The sequence below is a fragment of the Gymnogyps californianus genome, chromosome 4 (assembly GCF_018139145.2).
Source record: "Gymnogyps californianus isolate 813 chromosome 4, ASM1813914v2, whole genome shotgun sequence".
Taxonomy (NCBI): domain Eukaryota; kingdom Metazoa; phylum Chordata; class Aves; order Accipitriformes; family Cathartidae; genus Gymnogyps; species Gymnogyps californianus.
In genome coordinates, this window is record NC_059474.1 from 75,792,804 (window position 1) to 75,809,866 (window position 17,063).

A 17,063-nucleotide genomic window follows, 5' to 3' on the forward strand; every position below is an offset into this window, starting at 1 on the left:
GTGCTGTTGGGGTGTCAGATGGGAAACGTCTGCTAGCTTCTGCAAGGTCCCTCCTCTGCTTTTTGGAGCAAGGGGACGGCTTCGTGTTTTCCTGGTGCTAGAAGAGAACTGGGTGGTGGAGAAATGGACAGCAATACAGAGTGGGCCCTCTATGGGGCTGGGAAGACAGTTCAGAGTGAGTACACACAAGAATAAGTCCATGCTGTCAGAAATACACTAAAACTAGATTTGCAGTTCTATCAGTACGCTGCTTACCAATAATTGTGAAAAGAAATTTTAATGGATGTTTTGATGCTTAACAAAGCAGCCTTGCATGTTTTGTTTGGTTGTTCATCATTTTGGTTTTTTTTAAGTCCTCTCCAAATAAAAGCCAAATAAGAGAGAAAACATGAAGATGTTGATTTTGCTGTGAGTTCAAAGGCTGGCCTGAGGAGCTTTCTCTGTTGCACCAAGGGAATGCCAAAACAAGTACGTTATATTTAAATGCAACATTGGTTGAGGTGGAAGGGTTGTCTCATCCTGTATTCTATTTCATTGATTCAATAAAGACTCTAAAGTAATTCAGGATATTTCAATTAATCAGATTCAAGATCAAACCACTACTGGAAAGAGTGCAGGAAACACTAACACAAAAAAATATTCCAAGTATGTGAAGTACATTGTATAGAACTTCTCAGAAATATTACTGAAATAAAATAGGGGCCATCCTCCCATTTTGTTTATCTTAGTAACAAAAGGGTAGGACATGCTTCAGTCACTGCCCATCAATGTCTACATGGAAAGACAATTACAAATACTTTTACTGTCAGAAAAGGCAAATCCAACTGTTGGAGGCTGAAGTTTTATAACTTCACAGTAGAAGAGTGTATTTTAGCAGTGAGAGTTTGAACTTGAAAGAAGGATCAGCAGAGCTTGTTTCGGAATGCGACTGGATTTCCACCACTGGATACCACACGTGTCACATCACGAACCCTTTGTAAGACAGGTCAGCTGGAAGCAGTGACCCGATAAAGACGCTGCATAGTTGTGTAGCCCAAAAAACAGTGTTATGAATATTCAGTGAGCATATTGCTACCACAGTACGCTTCACATAACTGTAAGTTGTGAATAGAAATTGTAACAGATACAAAGGCACATTAAGAAGTGATCCACTAAAAAAAACCCTTACATTTTAAAATAGTATTTTCCACAGAAGAAGACAAGGAAACCTAGAGATAAATTATAACGAGGCTCTTGCTCTAGGAAGAGTGTTTTTCTTTGCTTCCAGGACCCTCAGACCGCATACTGACTATAAATTTTTGGTGTGTACACTTATTTCATAGAAACAGACACAAAAATTCATCCAAAATCCAACACATAAAAGGTCAGCTATTCCTTTTTATCCAGTGCATGCAGCTTCAGTTACAAGAAAAACACCCCTGGAAAGTACATAAAGACTTTATTAAAGGCCCAGACTACTGCTTCTATACATGAATATGAAACAGCTCTCACCAAGAAGTCAACCTGAAAAAGCCAAGAAGGTATATCTATTTTAGAAGGCTGAGTCCTTAACTCCCCTGCCCTATCTTTTTTTTTTTTAAATCTCTCTTCCAGTTAACATCAGGTCATGCTTTTTTCCTCTTTTCCCTCCAATAGAAGAAAGACAGCTTAAAAAAAAAAAAATCACAAAGAAGTCACGGCGACAAGTCAGAAACAAGCCCCACCACAATTTCACACGATGGGATACAGAGGAGCCTGCGGATAAACAAAGGGGCCTAAGCCAGAAGCGTTACACCGGCCGCCGAGCAGCTCCCTGCCGCTGCCTACCTGCCTTTCCTCCGCTCGCTCTGTATTTGGTTATCAGCGGATGGGGAGCCTAACCCGAACATTTACTGGTCCAAAGTGCAGGGCTCAACAGACGGTGCCCTGCCGACCCGAGGCTACAGGCGGCCCTCACAACCTCACCGGCGGCTTGCGGAAACCCCCTCAGGCCGCCGAGCGCTCGGCCCGCCCCGAGCGGGACCCAGGCGCTCCCCTGAGCGGCCGCGGGACGGGGCGGCGGGAGGCGGGAGACGCCCAACGGCCCGTTAACACCCCGAGGCGCGGCGGGGACACGGACACCCGCGCCCCCTCAGCCCCCGGGGGCCCACCGGACACCCAGTCCGTCCCCCCGCGCCAGGACGGGGGTCGGCAGCCAGCTGCGGGGCGAGGCCGCCTCAGCCGGCGGCGGGGACGCGTCCGCAGCGGCCCCCCCCGGGGCTGGGCACAGGCAGGAGGGAAGAGCCTCAGTGAGGCACAGCTCCTCCTCGCCCTCAGCTGAGCGCCGCACGGAGACCAACCGCCGCTTCCTCGGCCGGCGGGCGGGCGGCCCCCCCTTCCCTTCCCGTCCCCTCCTGTCCGCCCCGCGAAGGTCACTCACCCGACGGCCCGGCGCTGCCGGTGATGAGGCACCACATGGGCGAGCAGGAACGGGGAGGAGAAGGTGGGAGAAAGGCGGGGCCGCCCTGGCCTCACGCGCGGGCGGGCGCGCGCACGCACGTACGCACGCAGGCGCTTAGCAGGGACGCGCGGGAGGCCGCGGGCCCCGCCCCATGCACGTGACCAGCGCTCACCGCCCCTTCCCCGCCCCGCCCCGCCGTGTCTCGCGCTCGGCCAGCCCCGCGGCGGTTGACGGCGGCCCCGGCCCTCGCGCCCGGCCGGCAGCGCCTACCAGCGGCGGAGGCGGGGGGGCGCGCGCGCCCTCTGGCGGCGGGCGCGAAGGGCGGCCGGGAGGGGCCGGGGGTGGATCCCGGCGCTACGGAGCTCGGAAGCGGCCGCGGCTGGGTATGGCGGCCGCGGTCTCCGGTCCGGAGGAGGCTGCTGAGGGTCAGGAGCCTTTGCTGAGTCCCGGAGACGTGGAGGAGGAGGAGGAGGGGGAGAGCAGGTAGGGGCTTGTTCCTTCCCGCCCCCCTCCTTTCTGAGGCGATGAGGCGACTCCTTGTACCGCGGGCGGAGGGGAGCTGCGCCAACAGGCGCCTCCCGTCCCTCCCTGCGCCGGGGGATTGAGGCGACACCCCCACGAGTCACTAGAGGAACCACCCGTGGGTGACGAGTCCCTCCCCCCCCGCGTGGGTGCTTCACCCCTCAAGGAAAGCCTAAGCTTGAGGGAAGCTGCCCGCCTCGAGAGCCGGCGGAGGGGTTACAGACCGAGCCGCCTTCCCCAGGCGCTCTGGTAGCCTGGATTCGCGGCGCCGCCTCCTTCGCCCGCTGTGCCCTCCCGGTGTCTCGGACCGGCGGCGGCTCTTCAGCCTGACCCGGGCTCGGGGGCGGGAGCGGGGCGCGGCAGGGACCGCTGCCCCGGCGGGGGCTGGCTCCGTCTGTAAAAAAACAAACGCACTCGCTTGGGAAGTTTCTAAAAAGCGTAAAAATCTGTTATTGTGGTGCTGAAGTCTAGGTATTTAATAGCACTCTTCTTGTGTGGGCAGCGGTTGATCACTTGGTTTTTTTCCTTCTGTCACGAAAGCAACAGTATCTTGAATGTGTAGGGGTGGCTGCTGCTGCCGCCGTCTTTGCTGAAGTGTTCTCATACTTAAAGCGTACCACTTGATTTAACTAAAAACTTGGAAGTAACCAAACATAGCATATGCATAGCATATACAAGAGTTTTACTGCCTTTTTCCGGTGCGTGATGGGCAATAAGATTACAAAGTGCATTTAGAAACATCGTTTCTGTGGTTAAAGTTTCATTGAACTAAGACACTCCAAGGGTGTAAACATTTCTGAAGAAATAAATGTACAAATCATGCTGTGGAATAGCTGTATTAGCTTTAAAATTGTGCGTATGCCTAAGTCTATGTATGATCTGTATAAACAATGTTTATAAACTATGTTCAGGCATATATAACGTAGGTTTGCATCTTTTGGGCAGAGATTATTTTCCTTAGAATACTTCAAAACCAAAAGGAGTGAAGAACCCTGAAATGTTCTTGCTTCTGAAGAAGTACGTGGGTCTCAGAAGGTGCTTATGAATTTTAGAAAAATAAGTTACTGCTCACAAAGTTTGTAAGTTCTATTTTAAGGTTTTTTGCCATCCTTACAATCTTCAGCAGTATCTTTTACACACATCTTTTACATCGTACAGTTATTTTCTCACGGTAAGAATGGACTGGCTATACCTTTTAGTCTAATCAATAGTTGTTCAGGTTTGGGTATTTTTTGCTTTAAAGTCAGAGTTATGAGAAGATGTCTGGGGTTTTAGGGTTTCATACGCACTTCTTAAAGCCTTTACATGATATCTGTGATGCTCCAAAGTGTCTATACAAAGAGATTGCAGAATTGAAGATCTCTCTAGATAAAGATCTCTTTGTGTAACATTTGAACGCAATGGTACATGATAGTATTTCTATTAGTTTTTTGATTTGTCAATTTAGTATTTTTCAGTGAAAAATTAGCTTGGTTCTAAAATAAATTCTTTGTATTTTTTGCTATGTGGAAGTCCGTTCCTGCATAACAATTTACACGGTTGTATTGAGAGGTTTGTGAAAAATGTTTTCAGTGTCCTGTGGGAACAACTAGAAGAGAATCTGATAATGATTTCTTTCTCTCTTGACTTTTGGTTCAAAAACAGGGATGTTGTGGAAACACAAGAGCATTATAAGAGCAGGTGGCGATCCATCTGGATTATGTATCTTACTATGTTTCTCAGTAGTGTGGGTGAGTAAACACAGGTGGATTTCAATGTTATTTGCTTAATGAATATATTGGTTTGAAAATTACAGGGGTTTCTAGATTTCAACTACCTAGCTCCTTTAATGCTACTGTTCTTTTATAACCTTAAAAAGGTGCATTTTCTGATTCTTCAAAAGTGAAGATATGACTAGCAAATCAAACAAAGTTAACATTTAATAAGATAAGTTAAATAATACTCTGTTTTGAGACTAAATGACATATGACTTAAATCTTTGTTTTATGACTTTCTAATAGTTCGGGGTAAAAGGTAGTGGCAGAGTAAGGTTATTGCTCAGAACCAGATAAACAAAGGTCACACTTTTATCATCCAAAGTGAAACTTCTAGGGAATGAAAATAGAAATAATGCTGAGTTCTTAAGAGGTAAGATCTTTGTGGGAATGTATGTTATCTATTTCAAAATGTGTATGAGAGCTTGCTTTCTGCTACGGGATTTTGCATCTCCACTGCAGAACAAATTACTGTTTCATTCCTAAATAACTCCCCCTGGAAACAAGACTTCTGTTGATTTTTGACTTCTGGTGATTTTCTGTGGACCTAGAAATGATCTTGAAAATCATAGGATACTTCAGTGATTTTTTTTTTTAATTTGATGAATTAAAATTTCTTTGATAAATGAATACAAATATGTCAGTATATCAAGAAATTCTTTTTACTCTAGGGACCGTGTCTTTCCATTGGGAGGAAAAATCCCATGCAGTTTGCTTGGCGCATCAGTATTCTTTTCATAGGAGTTTTTTTGTTTAGTGTGTATGCGCCTATAAAATGTCCTTTTAAAAACAGTTCCTCCTGTTAGGAGGAATTATCACTCCTTAAAAAAAGCACATAATACATAGTTTTTTCAGGTGACAGACTGATGCACAGTTTTAGACTATAATACACTTGGGAGCAGAAGAATGAACCTGTAATAACTGTTTCAGTGAAGTGAATTACTGATAAACATGGCAAATAAAGTAACGAGTTATGTTTTTACTGCATTGCAGGTTTCTCAATTGTAATTATGTCTGTGTGGCCATATCTCCAAAAGGTTTGTAAAGATGTTTTTTTTAATTAGTAAGAACAGAAAACTCCTGCTCAGAAAGTATGTAATACAAAACTTGGCATTTTATTTAGGAAAAGAAACAGTAAAGGGAAGTGTGTGGTTATAAGAGACTTTTATTTTGCCATCCACTTAGACAGCTTTCATTATTTCATGTAAAATCTGTCAGTTGATTTCCTGAATTGATAAAGGTACATCATAATTCAGAAATGTTTGATTTTCCAATATAATTTCACTGTTTTCTTGGACAGTGAATCAATAGAAATCTCTTTATCTGAATGCATTTGTAGTGTTAAAACATAATACACAAGGCTTGTCTGCATTTTGGGGAAAAAAAAAAAGGAAGCTGAAGGTAGAAGTTGCTCTGTAAATGTCAGATTGTTGCATGTAGACCTTCTTGATATTCTTAACAGGGAATTGCCTGTGTTCTTGGATAGTGTTTTTAGTTTGTTTGGGTTTTTTTCCCTCTTTGTTGCATTCTTGTTAAAAGTGGCACAAAAGGTCTCTAAAACACAGTAAAATCTGTGCTAGGATTTTACTGCTCCCGGAATTGTAGAAGGCAGTTCCAAATGCACATTTGGAAGAGCACGTTCTGGGCAGGGTCCTAGAGGTATCGTTAAAATTGAAATTGGTGCTGAATTCTTGGAGAAGAAAAGAAAATGCATCATCAGCCTTTTAAATCAGGACGGATTCAGGCGTGTACAGAGATGGCTTAAGTGATTTCTTGCTCCTGGCATGTAAACTGTCTACCGTACTGCTTAAGTTATGTCTATAGCCTATAACATCAGCAGTGCTGTATGAAAACTATTTGAGTTTGCTGCAAGTGAGCCATTGCCAGTCTCAGAAGCAAAGCACTTTTTATTGGTTTGGTGCCTTGCCGGCGACAGCCAAGGTTTATTGCCCCAGACAAAGTACTATGTGAAGACAACTGCTTCTGAGACCCAGAGTGGTGTATTTATATTAAACACCGCACGATGCCATGCAGACACACTAATTTGTTTAGTGATAGCTTAGGTTTGACACTGCATTGCATAGTACCATATACCCTCAGAATTACAGTGCAGAGTCTTAGGTATTTCAGGTACTGATTCTAAAATGGTTTTGTTGATATTATAAGATACTATAGTACTTTACCCATAGAATTGATTAATTTGTTTCTGCAGATTGATCCGACAGCAGATGCGAGTTTCTTGGGCTGGATTATAGCTTCATATAGCATTGGCCAAATGGTTGCCTCTCCCCTGTTCGGCTTGTGGTCCAATTACAGGCCAAGGAGAGAACCTCTCGTTGTTTCAACTGCTATTTCAGTAGCTGCTAATTGTCTTTATGCCTACGTCCATGTACCTCATTCACACAACAAATACTACATGCTGACTGCACGTGCTCTTGTGGGATTTGGAGCAGGTAACCACAGCAGAATTTACATTTCTGAAAATTATTAAATTCTATGTCTTGTGTAAGATAGTTAACATGATATTTTAGTACCAAATTTACCATTATATATATGGTAACTTACTACTTAACAAAGCAAAGAGTCAGCCAATACTAGTTTATAATAAAATTGTGTAATTGTGCAGTTGTGTATAAATACTAGAGGGAGTGCTGGGTTTCATTTTCTTGCAAAATAAGAAAAAAACCTTAAAATAAATGTAGCTGGATAACTTAAGAATATAACTTAGTATTTACATGAACACTTTCTTGGTTTTGTTTTTTTAAGGAAACGTGGCTGTCGTTCGATCGTATATTGCGGGTGCCACTTCTCTTACAGAAAGAACAAGTGCCATGGCCAATACCAGTGCCTGCCAAGCAGTTGGCTTCATATTAGGACCAGGTAAAGCGTATCTTCTTTCCTCATTTCTCTAATACTTTTTAGGATGAAATTGGCCATTGGAAGTAGGAATCCTCAGCAGCTGTATGTTGCGGATTTCAAGGCATAGTTTGTCAGTGGTATCAAAATCGAATAAATGGGATCCACTCATATATACTTGTGTATGCCAATATAAATGAAATATTCTAGTCCAAAGAAATTCTAATTGTTTGTAGTTAAAAACTAGCCGGTTTGGATTGCTGGCTGCAGGAAAAACAAGTTTCAAGATGCTCTCTTGTACCAGTACCCACTAAATAGTCTACGACCAATTGCACTTTATTGACGGAGAAGGGAGTTTAACATTACTGTACACAGACAAATATTTCCACCTTTCCAAAATGACTGAAAATTTCACCTTGCCTCACACGTTGTAGATAATAACATCCAACAGATCTTTCTGATCTTGCAGTGATGATCACAAAATCTTCATATTGGCAAAAATTTTAAGACATAGCACAGGTATTACAGAGAGCTAAGGGAACAAAGAGCTCAAGGGGTGTTTGTTAGATCAGGTGTAACTGTGGCTCCTGAGATACTCTGTCTGCTTCATGGGAGAAAGGCGTTAGACTTGCCTTGTGTTGTAAAGAGAGACCAGCAATTTTGTCCTAAACAGCCTTTACTGATTACTTGTCTTCTATAGCTGGACATTAAGATTATTCAATTAGTAGAGCTGAAGTGCTCTGTGTATGGTAATATAATGAGGTGAACATTTAGGGCTGAAAGTTTTTTCTCCAGTTGATTATGACTAGTGCTGTTGATAGAGCATTAAAGGGTCTACAGCAACAAAAAATCGGCATTTTTTGTGTGATTTGCATAGAGTATAAATTTAGGTAATTCCCTTTCCTAGTTTGATAGGGACTCTCAGTCTGTTTCCTAACAGTATGACATAACAGCAAATGACCTGATCTTACAATCTTTTGCTCTGGACCAATTATTTAAATTTTAATTTAAGAAAAGCCCACAACTTCTTTTCTCTCTAGCTTGCCCTTAGCGGGAGGGATAGTCCAGTCCCAGGACCAAGATTCTCCATGTAGGAGGAAGAGGAAAAAGAGTAAATCAGCTGTCTGCACATGGCCAAGAAGATTAACCATTGGTACACTCAGAATTGAGTTCCAGTTCTTTAAGTGTCATGCTGTTATTTATACAGTGTATTTGTATGTAACCAAGTAGTTTTCTGGCTAGTTGAGATCCCACTGGTATCCATCGGTTTATTTAGACTAGGATTCTCAAAATGTAAAACGTTTGACAGGTATAATATGTAAATTTTACTTAGCAATTAGAACAACTTTGCTTATGCAGTTTTATATGTTTATTCTGTGTGTTCTAATATTTTCTTAATGATTCTCAAGATTTTCTTAATACATTTATGTTTTTAAGTTTTTCAGACATGTTTTACACTTATTGGAGAAGAAGGAATAACATGGAAATTAGTTCATCTTCAGCTGAACATGTATACGGCACCAGTTTTATTTGGAGCTCTCTTAGGAGTTATTAATATTATTCTCATCTTTGCCATATTCAGGTAATCAAGTCAAAAAAAGAGAAATATTCTACCTTGTTTCAGTGGGTGGCTTGTAACAAATAATATGCTGCTCAGGAGGAGTAATAAGCCTGGAATCTGGAGCGCTAAAACTATAAGCTGTTATTTATTTTTCAGGGTTTCTACCTTCTTTAATACATATCTTTTTCATTATGCTCATAAATTAATCATAGTGATGTTACGGCTAGAATGTAAACTGAAGAAAAAAGTTAGAGCTGTTAGATTATTAGCTTAGCCTTGATATATTTTTAATGTTGGTAGTTTCTGCCCATGTTTTGTCTCTAAAGAGAAATAAGGTTAGCTTGTCTGTAGGGTTCTCACTGTCTGTGTCTTTCCTTTAAGAATGTCGAGGTGGGATTTTTATGCATTATCCCATTGGTGGCAGTGAGGGGAGGGAAGAGAAGCACACAGATAGGTGATATTGTCCCACTAGAGTGTTTTCTTTCTTGAATATGGTGGTGTTCACTGCACTCAAACGTGGACTACACAGATGATGTTTAAAGGAGCTGGGTATAATTAGAATATAAGATTATGCCATTTAGAATTATTTTAATAGGAACTTGACTCAATAGTAGATCAAATAAATAAGTGTATTAATGAAAACAGTTCTAAATTTTTAGAGAACATCGAGTGGATGACATGGGACGGCAATGCAAAAGTATCAATTTTGAAGGAGAAGGTATCTATATTTTCTTGAAAACTTACTCTGTGATGATAATTTTGAAGTACTCTGTTATTATATACAAACGTTTAAAAGTATTCTGAAGTCTGATGGATTGGCAACTCAAAGTAGAAAATAGGCTATGTCTCTTTCTAACTGGTTCAGAAATTGCTTCATGTCCGTGTTGTGTCCATATGTGTCCATAGTGCTGTCTGGTAGCAAAGAAGAAAAAAAAAGAAAAAAATCTTCCAAGAGACAGGATGAAGTGAATAGGGACATCAAAAAAAATCTCCCTTAACTTCTACTCTGTAGTCATACTTCTCTCATGTTCTATATCATGCTGAGTAATATTGTTATTGCATATCAGCTTTCACATACGGCATCTTATTAAAAGGTGTATGTTGTATAAGTAAATTTGGTTGGTGAGACTAAAGTACAGTAATTGCCACATACAGTGCAACAGCTTATCTTCAATATATACCCTTTTTGTACACAGTTCAAATTTTTTAAAATGTTGTGAGTATCCTTTTCACTTGAAGAATAAGAAGTGTATGAAAGATGATCTTAAACCTCTTTTAAAATCTGTGGAAGTCACCAGCCTCAGTATTGTATTAGTTTTGTGTTTAAAAAGGGAGCTGTATGTGCACACCACACATGGGTGTTTTGTGTATGAAAACGCTATGCCCAGGTTAGAGGAACAAAGGCTCCATGGTGGTGCAGAGAATTCTACTGTTGCGGGCTTTTGACCTTGCAAGAGGAACAGAAAGTGTTTTGGTTTCCATTGTTAAGATATTTTAAAAGTTTGCTTATTTTGCTGTCACTCAGGACTTGTCAGTCCCGGCATTACAGTGGAACAACAGATGGTATAATCAATTTGGAAATCATTTTCCCTCATTGTCAGAGGAATTGAAATTTCAACAATTCCATTTTGATTTAAAAACATTATACTTAGATTGTCAAAATATAACTGCCTAGCCGCCCACCAACCTGCACATTAAATACTTAACAGAGTAAGGAAATCATTACTGTTTGTAATTTGTGGTCGCGTAAAAAAAAAAGCTCTGTTTGCAGTTTAGATTATTCTGTTGTTTTGTTGCAGAAAGTGGTGTTCTGGATCAGGACGCAGAAGGAAACATTGACCATATTGCTGTGGTAGCAATCAATTTTCTTTTCTTTGTCATCTTGTTTGTGTTTGCTGTCTTTGAAACGTAAGTTTTGTCTATTTTCTCTCAAAATACTTAGACATGTAATGTAGTTAGACTGGGTGTGCATGTAAAGGCTTTTCTGTTGCACTCATTTTCTTAACCGTACTCTTCAGAAACAGAAGTCCAAAACCATATGCAATCAAATTGATATATACTGATATAGAGTAATGAATTAAAGGTCAGTAATAACTGAAAATATGTAGCATACAGTTGGTAGTGTATGAAACATTAACCTAAAAACTTTTGAATGGATGGAAACCCATATCCTCAACTTTTTAAGTCTTAAAAGAAAAAGTAGCTTAACTTGGGCTACCTAAAGTCTTCAGAGAAAACTGGTCTTCAGTTGAGTACCTTGTTCTATACTTTCTTTTTTAAATTTGTTTAACTTCTTAGCATGATTCTGATTAGCTCCAAAAGCTCCAGTGAAGCTCTTAGTAGTGATTATTTCAGTAATGATGAAAACAATTGTTTGATATAGTTAATGCAGTTGTATTCTTAAATACACTATTTTACGTGATGTTTTTTTTACCTAAAGAGGTGTGTTATTCTCTTATATACAGAAAATTTGGGAGTGAACAAGTAAAACATAACAACATTACCTCAGACTGAAGTATACTTCCTTTTTTTTAATTTATAAAATACTTTGAGGATATAAGATTTATTTTGTAAGGTTTTTGAGCTCTAACATAGCTAAAATTTCTTTTAACAATATGTCTCTGTCTTAATTGCATTATTTTTAGAAAACTGAGATCCTAGAGACTGGTTGGTTGCTAAAACTGAAACAGTATTAAATGTTTATTATTTTTATACTCACAGGGCCCGATTGGTTTTTTTTTCTCTCTATGACTATTGCTTTGCTTTAACTCCATCATCTTTTCATGAAATAGATTAATGATGCTTCAGAGTATGGCTGGTGTAATGCAGTTGTGAATTTTGTCTAGTGGATTTAGTTTTGATAAATGATGCGTGACAGAATTAGTTTATAACTAGCCTGTGTTTTCTGATACCTCCGTCAGGAGGAAAGGCTTCTATACCACTGTGTTTAATGTTTGGGACAATATATGTATAGAAAGAGCTGTATAGAAGATGGGTTTTTTTAATTAATGTCATTTTGTTCTGTCAATTTAGTATAGCTACTCCATTGACGATGGATATGTATTCCTGGACCAGGAAAGAAGCCGTTTTTTATAATGGAATAATCCTTAGTGTGATTGGCATTGAATCGGTTATTGTTTTCATGGTGGTTAAAACGCTATCTAAAAGGTAAGTTTTTGGAGTTTATCGGAATTTTGTTACTTATGTTAGCTAAGTGTGAGAAGCTTTATGGCAAGGGCAAATCTGCATTACTTAAATCTTTTGCTTGTTAATGAATTTGGGTTTACTATGACAATGAAGTACTTCCAGTTTTGACACAGCCATGATGCTGTGGTTGTTCTTTATTCTGTTAACATAATCCCCTTCCTTGTCTGTGTTTTACCCTTGAATCACAAGAAAAACAGGTTTTAAGTTGCTGTGATTTTGCACTTTTTGTTGCAGGTGTTTTGGTCAGGCATCTTTTCAACAAACTAATGGACTATGTCATTAGCACCTTGATAAATTTTACTTTAATTAAATGATAAATTTAATTGTAATTTTATTGTTTGATAGGACTGGTGAGCGTGCCATACTCCATGGAGGCTTACTGATTGTCTTGGTCGGATTCTTTATCTTATTGCCTTGGGGCAAAAAACTACCAAATATCCAGTGGCAAGGTATAATTCAAGTCACACTACACTATCATTGTAATGTTTTATTGAAAGCTTTTTATTGTATTTTTTTCTTAACGGTATGCATAACTTGTTTTTACAGAAATAAAGAATAACTCCGTTCCCAGAACAACTTCCATTGAAACGTTAATGCCTTTCTGGGGTTTGCAAGCAATGGAGCTTCCATCCAACCGTACAGTGGAACCCGTAGGCTGCCCTGTCACACAGTCCTGGTGCCTGAATACTCCTATGATCTATCTGGCCCAGTATATCAGCTCTGACATACTAATAGGATTGGGCTATCCAGTTTGTAATGTCATGTCCTACACTTTATACTCAAAAATTCTAGGACCAAAGCCTCAGGTAAGCATGATGTCTAAACGGTTTATTTCATTTGCTCTCCAAGACTTGCACCCTCTTTATTAGAATGAGGGATCTAGCTAAAATTCCTTTGGTCATTAGCCAAATAATAGTATGTTTCAACCAGGGCAGAAGTTTCCAGGAACTCTAATCTTTTTTAAAATCCAAGGCAAGTCCCTAGAGGGATTAGAAAGCAAGGCTTGTACTGCCATTTATGGCAAATCTTACAGTATGAAAATTTCAGAACAACTAAGCCCAAAGCTTGTGACTTTCGACTGTTCTGAGTCATTTTTGTAACAACCAATTGTATATTTGGAATATCAGTACGGAATAATGTTCCTCTTACTAAGTATATTATATAAAGACTACAAATGCTATGATACCTCCAGTTATTGACATTTTACAGTGGTGAAACACATAGCAAGCCGATACTGATGCTCAAAAAATTTTCTTCCTTTTTCACCACTTATCTCATTTTTTCCATGTTATATTTTGCTGTAAGAGACTAAATACTTTGAGCCAGAATGCCTTTTTATTAGAAAGCTATAGAGTATGTAGCTCAGTGGAGCCTTCGCATTAATGCTTAGAGAAGCTGAGCAGTACTCTTGGAAACAAAGTACTCCTCCGTATCTAAACGAGTTAAGAAAGATAAGCAATTGCTTAAACACTTCTGAATTTTCTAATTAGGATAATCGGTGGGAATTACTGGCAAGCTAAATAATTCCTGTATCACTAACATAAGCTTTTGATCTTCTGTAGGGTGTCTACATGGGATGGTTAACTGCCTCTGGAAGTGGAGCACGAATACTTGGGCCTGTTTTTGTGAGCCAAATATACACTCATCTGGGACCACGTTGGGCATTTAGCTTAATCTGTGGAGTAGTTGTAGTCTCTCTCTTACTCTTGGAGATAGTATACAAGAGACTAATTGCATTTTCTGTCAGATATGGAAGGATGCAAGAAGAGAATTGTTAAATATGTATTTAAAAAAAAAGTAAAACCAGCCAGAAATAATACTTAGTTTATTACTACTTTTTAATGAGGAGTACCTAACCACTGACCTTGTTGGCTGTATGCTAAGAACTGTACGGCTGTACTTGCACATTGACAGAACACATAACTTGGTCATATCCTAATACATGGTTACACCTGCTGCAACAGAGCTTTTGTATTCTGCTTTTCTAGCAGCAGAGGAAGGGATGTGAACAAGTTAGATCAATACAATGGCACATTTGAAGCGTGTACAGTTTAAATGATGCACCTGTGTACTGAATGCAGCTGTGAAGGTCACAGGTTACGTGCACCCTTTCCAGAAAGAGGTAAAAGAAATATTATCTTGATTCTGTGAATCAGGATTAGTAACCCTTTTGTAACTACAAGATTAGTTGAGCTGCATGCACTTTGTATGGAAACATCACTACTTAAGCGAACCTTCTGATGTTCAGTTTGCTAGCTTGTAAGCACTGGTTAATCCAAAATGTCTGACTGGAAACTGTTACATGTCAGCACATCTTCTCCAGGATTTCAAATGAAATGTGACAGAATTGTAGAGGAAGGTAGGTGCCTACTTCACAAGCAGTTTATGGGGGATTTGGGTATTTAAGTTGGTTAAGAGCCATTGAAAATCGCAGCCTCGGTGGCTGTTACTTGAACTACAGTGAACCATATGTGCAATTTTTCTTCTGTTTTGCTGAATGCCTTTTTGTAGCAAGAAAGATAACCTGCACAGAGTTGAATTATGCACAGCTTTTCTTAACTTCACTACAAGAAGGAAATACTAAGCATGATTGATAGTTTACACTTTCGTTGTCATTTGTGAGAATGAACGCACTGTGCTGAGCAACCAGTAATTAAGTAAAGGGGAGGAGACTGGCTCCTTGGGTGTTGACTATTAGCTGTAGACTTATTTTTTTTCTGATGATATGGTACGAGAAACAGGAATTTACAATATTGGAATCAGTTTTTATTTTAAAAAGTGAAATAATAATTTCTCTTCATAATGGGGCCTAAGCTCATCTGTATGGGTTTGTTTTATCTGTTTCAATACTACTGGGAAAAAAAAAACTGGAATAACTCCCGTATGAGAGTTGTAGCTGCTGTTTAATGTGTCTAATATTTGATGCCTACTGAATTTAATAAATCTAATTAAGTATTCATATGTAATCAATTGTTCAAACACAAAAAGACTACTGAATTAAAAGATTATTTTTTCAATACTGACTGAAGGGAATACAGAAGTTTTATTCTCTCGGGCTTTCCTGCTGCAGAATCACAAAATGCTATGAGAAAGGACTTTGCTTTTATAAGCATTTCTTTTATATGCTAATTTGTAATAAATAGTACCAGAAATACTGTGTTTTGGTGGTGAAAACAGACTGCAAAATGAAATGTTTAATTACAGCAACTGAAAGTTACTTCAGTCATGAGAAATTGGTGTTACTGTAGACATGAGAAATGCAAGAGTTTTCAAAGCGGCTAACATGATTAGGATTTCATGTTCTACAACTCAGTTTGTGCTGAAGGTTAGGACAAAGTATGTATGTTGTATGGGTTTTATTACTGTCATTCTTCAAGCTAGCTAACTTCCAGCTTAAGAGTGAGAAAATGTTTGGGTACTTGGAGGGATTATTTTACCTGTAACTTAAAGGGTTAAGGATAAAACTGGATTCAAGTCTCTTCTTCTGCAGTGAATACCTGTAGAATACAGAATATCCCTAGAAAGGGGTAGCCCATGCACATTAATAAGTTTACATAATGATTAAAATAAGAAAGCAAGGTTTTAAATTCTTTGGCCATGAGAATTGTTTTTATTTTCCTAGGTCAGCTGTGTTTTAAGCTATGGCTTGCTTGTTACAGATTATCATCCTCTCCTTCTTACAAAACATGTTCTTGTTATTCACAGGTAGGGCTTCTGTTTTTTCTTTTTATTCTGGTTAGCAATGTAATGTAACTGCACTTACGTCACACTGTTCCTTACAAGCTAGCTGATTCTTCTTTCTAAGCATTTATGCCTTTCTGCCCTCTGGTGTCTACCTCTTAGGCTTTCTTCAACTATTTCTACATTTAGCTTGCACATCAAACTAGATTATATTATGTCTGAAGTAAAGATAATCAGTGTGGCTGATAATGCAAGTTTTTAACATGCAGTCCTGACCTACGTCTTACCAAGGTTGACTTGCTACTTTAAAAATCAGTTGATTTAAGATTAAAGTACTAAACCAAAATGTTTCTTCTAGGAAAGCTGTATTTATGTGCATGTGCACTTGTTTGTATCTAGAGGTATATTCAAAAAACCCTAGAGTCTGCCTAAGAGCCATGCATACTACTTGGTTTATCAAAGACTTCTAATAGTTAAGTCATTTTACCGTGCAGTCATTCTCTCTGAGTATTAAGGTCCAACATGAGAAGGTACACTCTCAACTGAAAGAGCAGTTAAAAAAAAAAATTCATTTTGGAAAATCATTTAAGGCTTTTTTTTTTAATAAGTGCTACTTACGTATCTTTCTTGATGTTCCTAGTGCCAAATTCTTTATTTGCAAGCTATTTCCTTGATTTGGACATGACAAAATAATCAAAATTGTCTTCATTAGACTAGACAAATAAGGAGAACTGACTTGAAGTCAAGGCTATTTCAGCTCGAAGCTGAGCCTGCAGATTTGAAAAAGCTGTATTGGAACACCTCTTTCCTGAGGGTTTTACAGCTCAGTTTTGTGCCTAGAGCACATGTGCAAGCCACCATCAGCTCCTCTGAAACTCTCCATCCTCCCCCACCCACTGACACCTTTTTGGATCCCACTCTTCCACTCAACTTAAGCCTTTCTCCTACCTTATAAGGAAGTTGGAGTATTTAAGTATGAATATAAGCACCATCAGGAGTGTTGCACACTTGAAGCAAAATGTGTAAAAAAAGTGCTACTGTTAATGCTACTTCAGTTTGTTAC

General features: G+C 39.5%; 1 protein-coding gene across 1 annotated transcript; it reads left to right on the top strand.

The window, feature by feature from the left end:
- The first annotated feature begins 2,858 nt into the window (after positions 1 to 2,858).
- Positions 2,859 to 15,342, top strand: MFSD8 (major facilitator superfamily domain containing 8). Its single transcript, XM_050895714.1, has 12 exons — positions 2,859 to 2,902; positions 4,586 to 4,671; positions 5,689 to 5,732; positions 6,908 to 7,148; positions 7,462 to 7,575; positions 8,989 to 9,133; positions 9,772 to 9,830; positions 10,912 to 11,020; positions 12,146 to 12,280; positions 12,665 to 12,768; positions 12,866 to 13,125; positions 13,882 to 15,342. Exons 2-12 carry the CDS (start codon positions 4,641 to 4,643, stop codon positions 14,095 to 14,097), a joined length of 1,458 nt encoding a protein of 485 aa, XP_050751671.1. The 5' UTR covers positions 2,859 to 2,902; positions 4,586 to 4,640; the 3' UTR covers positions 14,098 to 15,342.
- Positions 15,343 to 17,063: the final 1,721 nt, after the last annotated feature.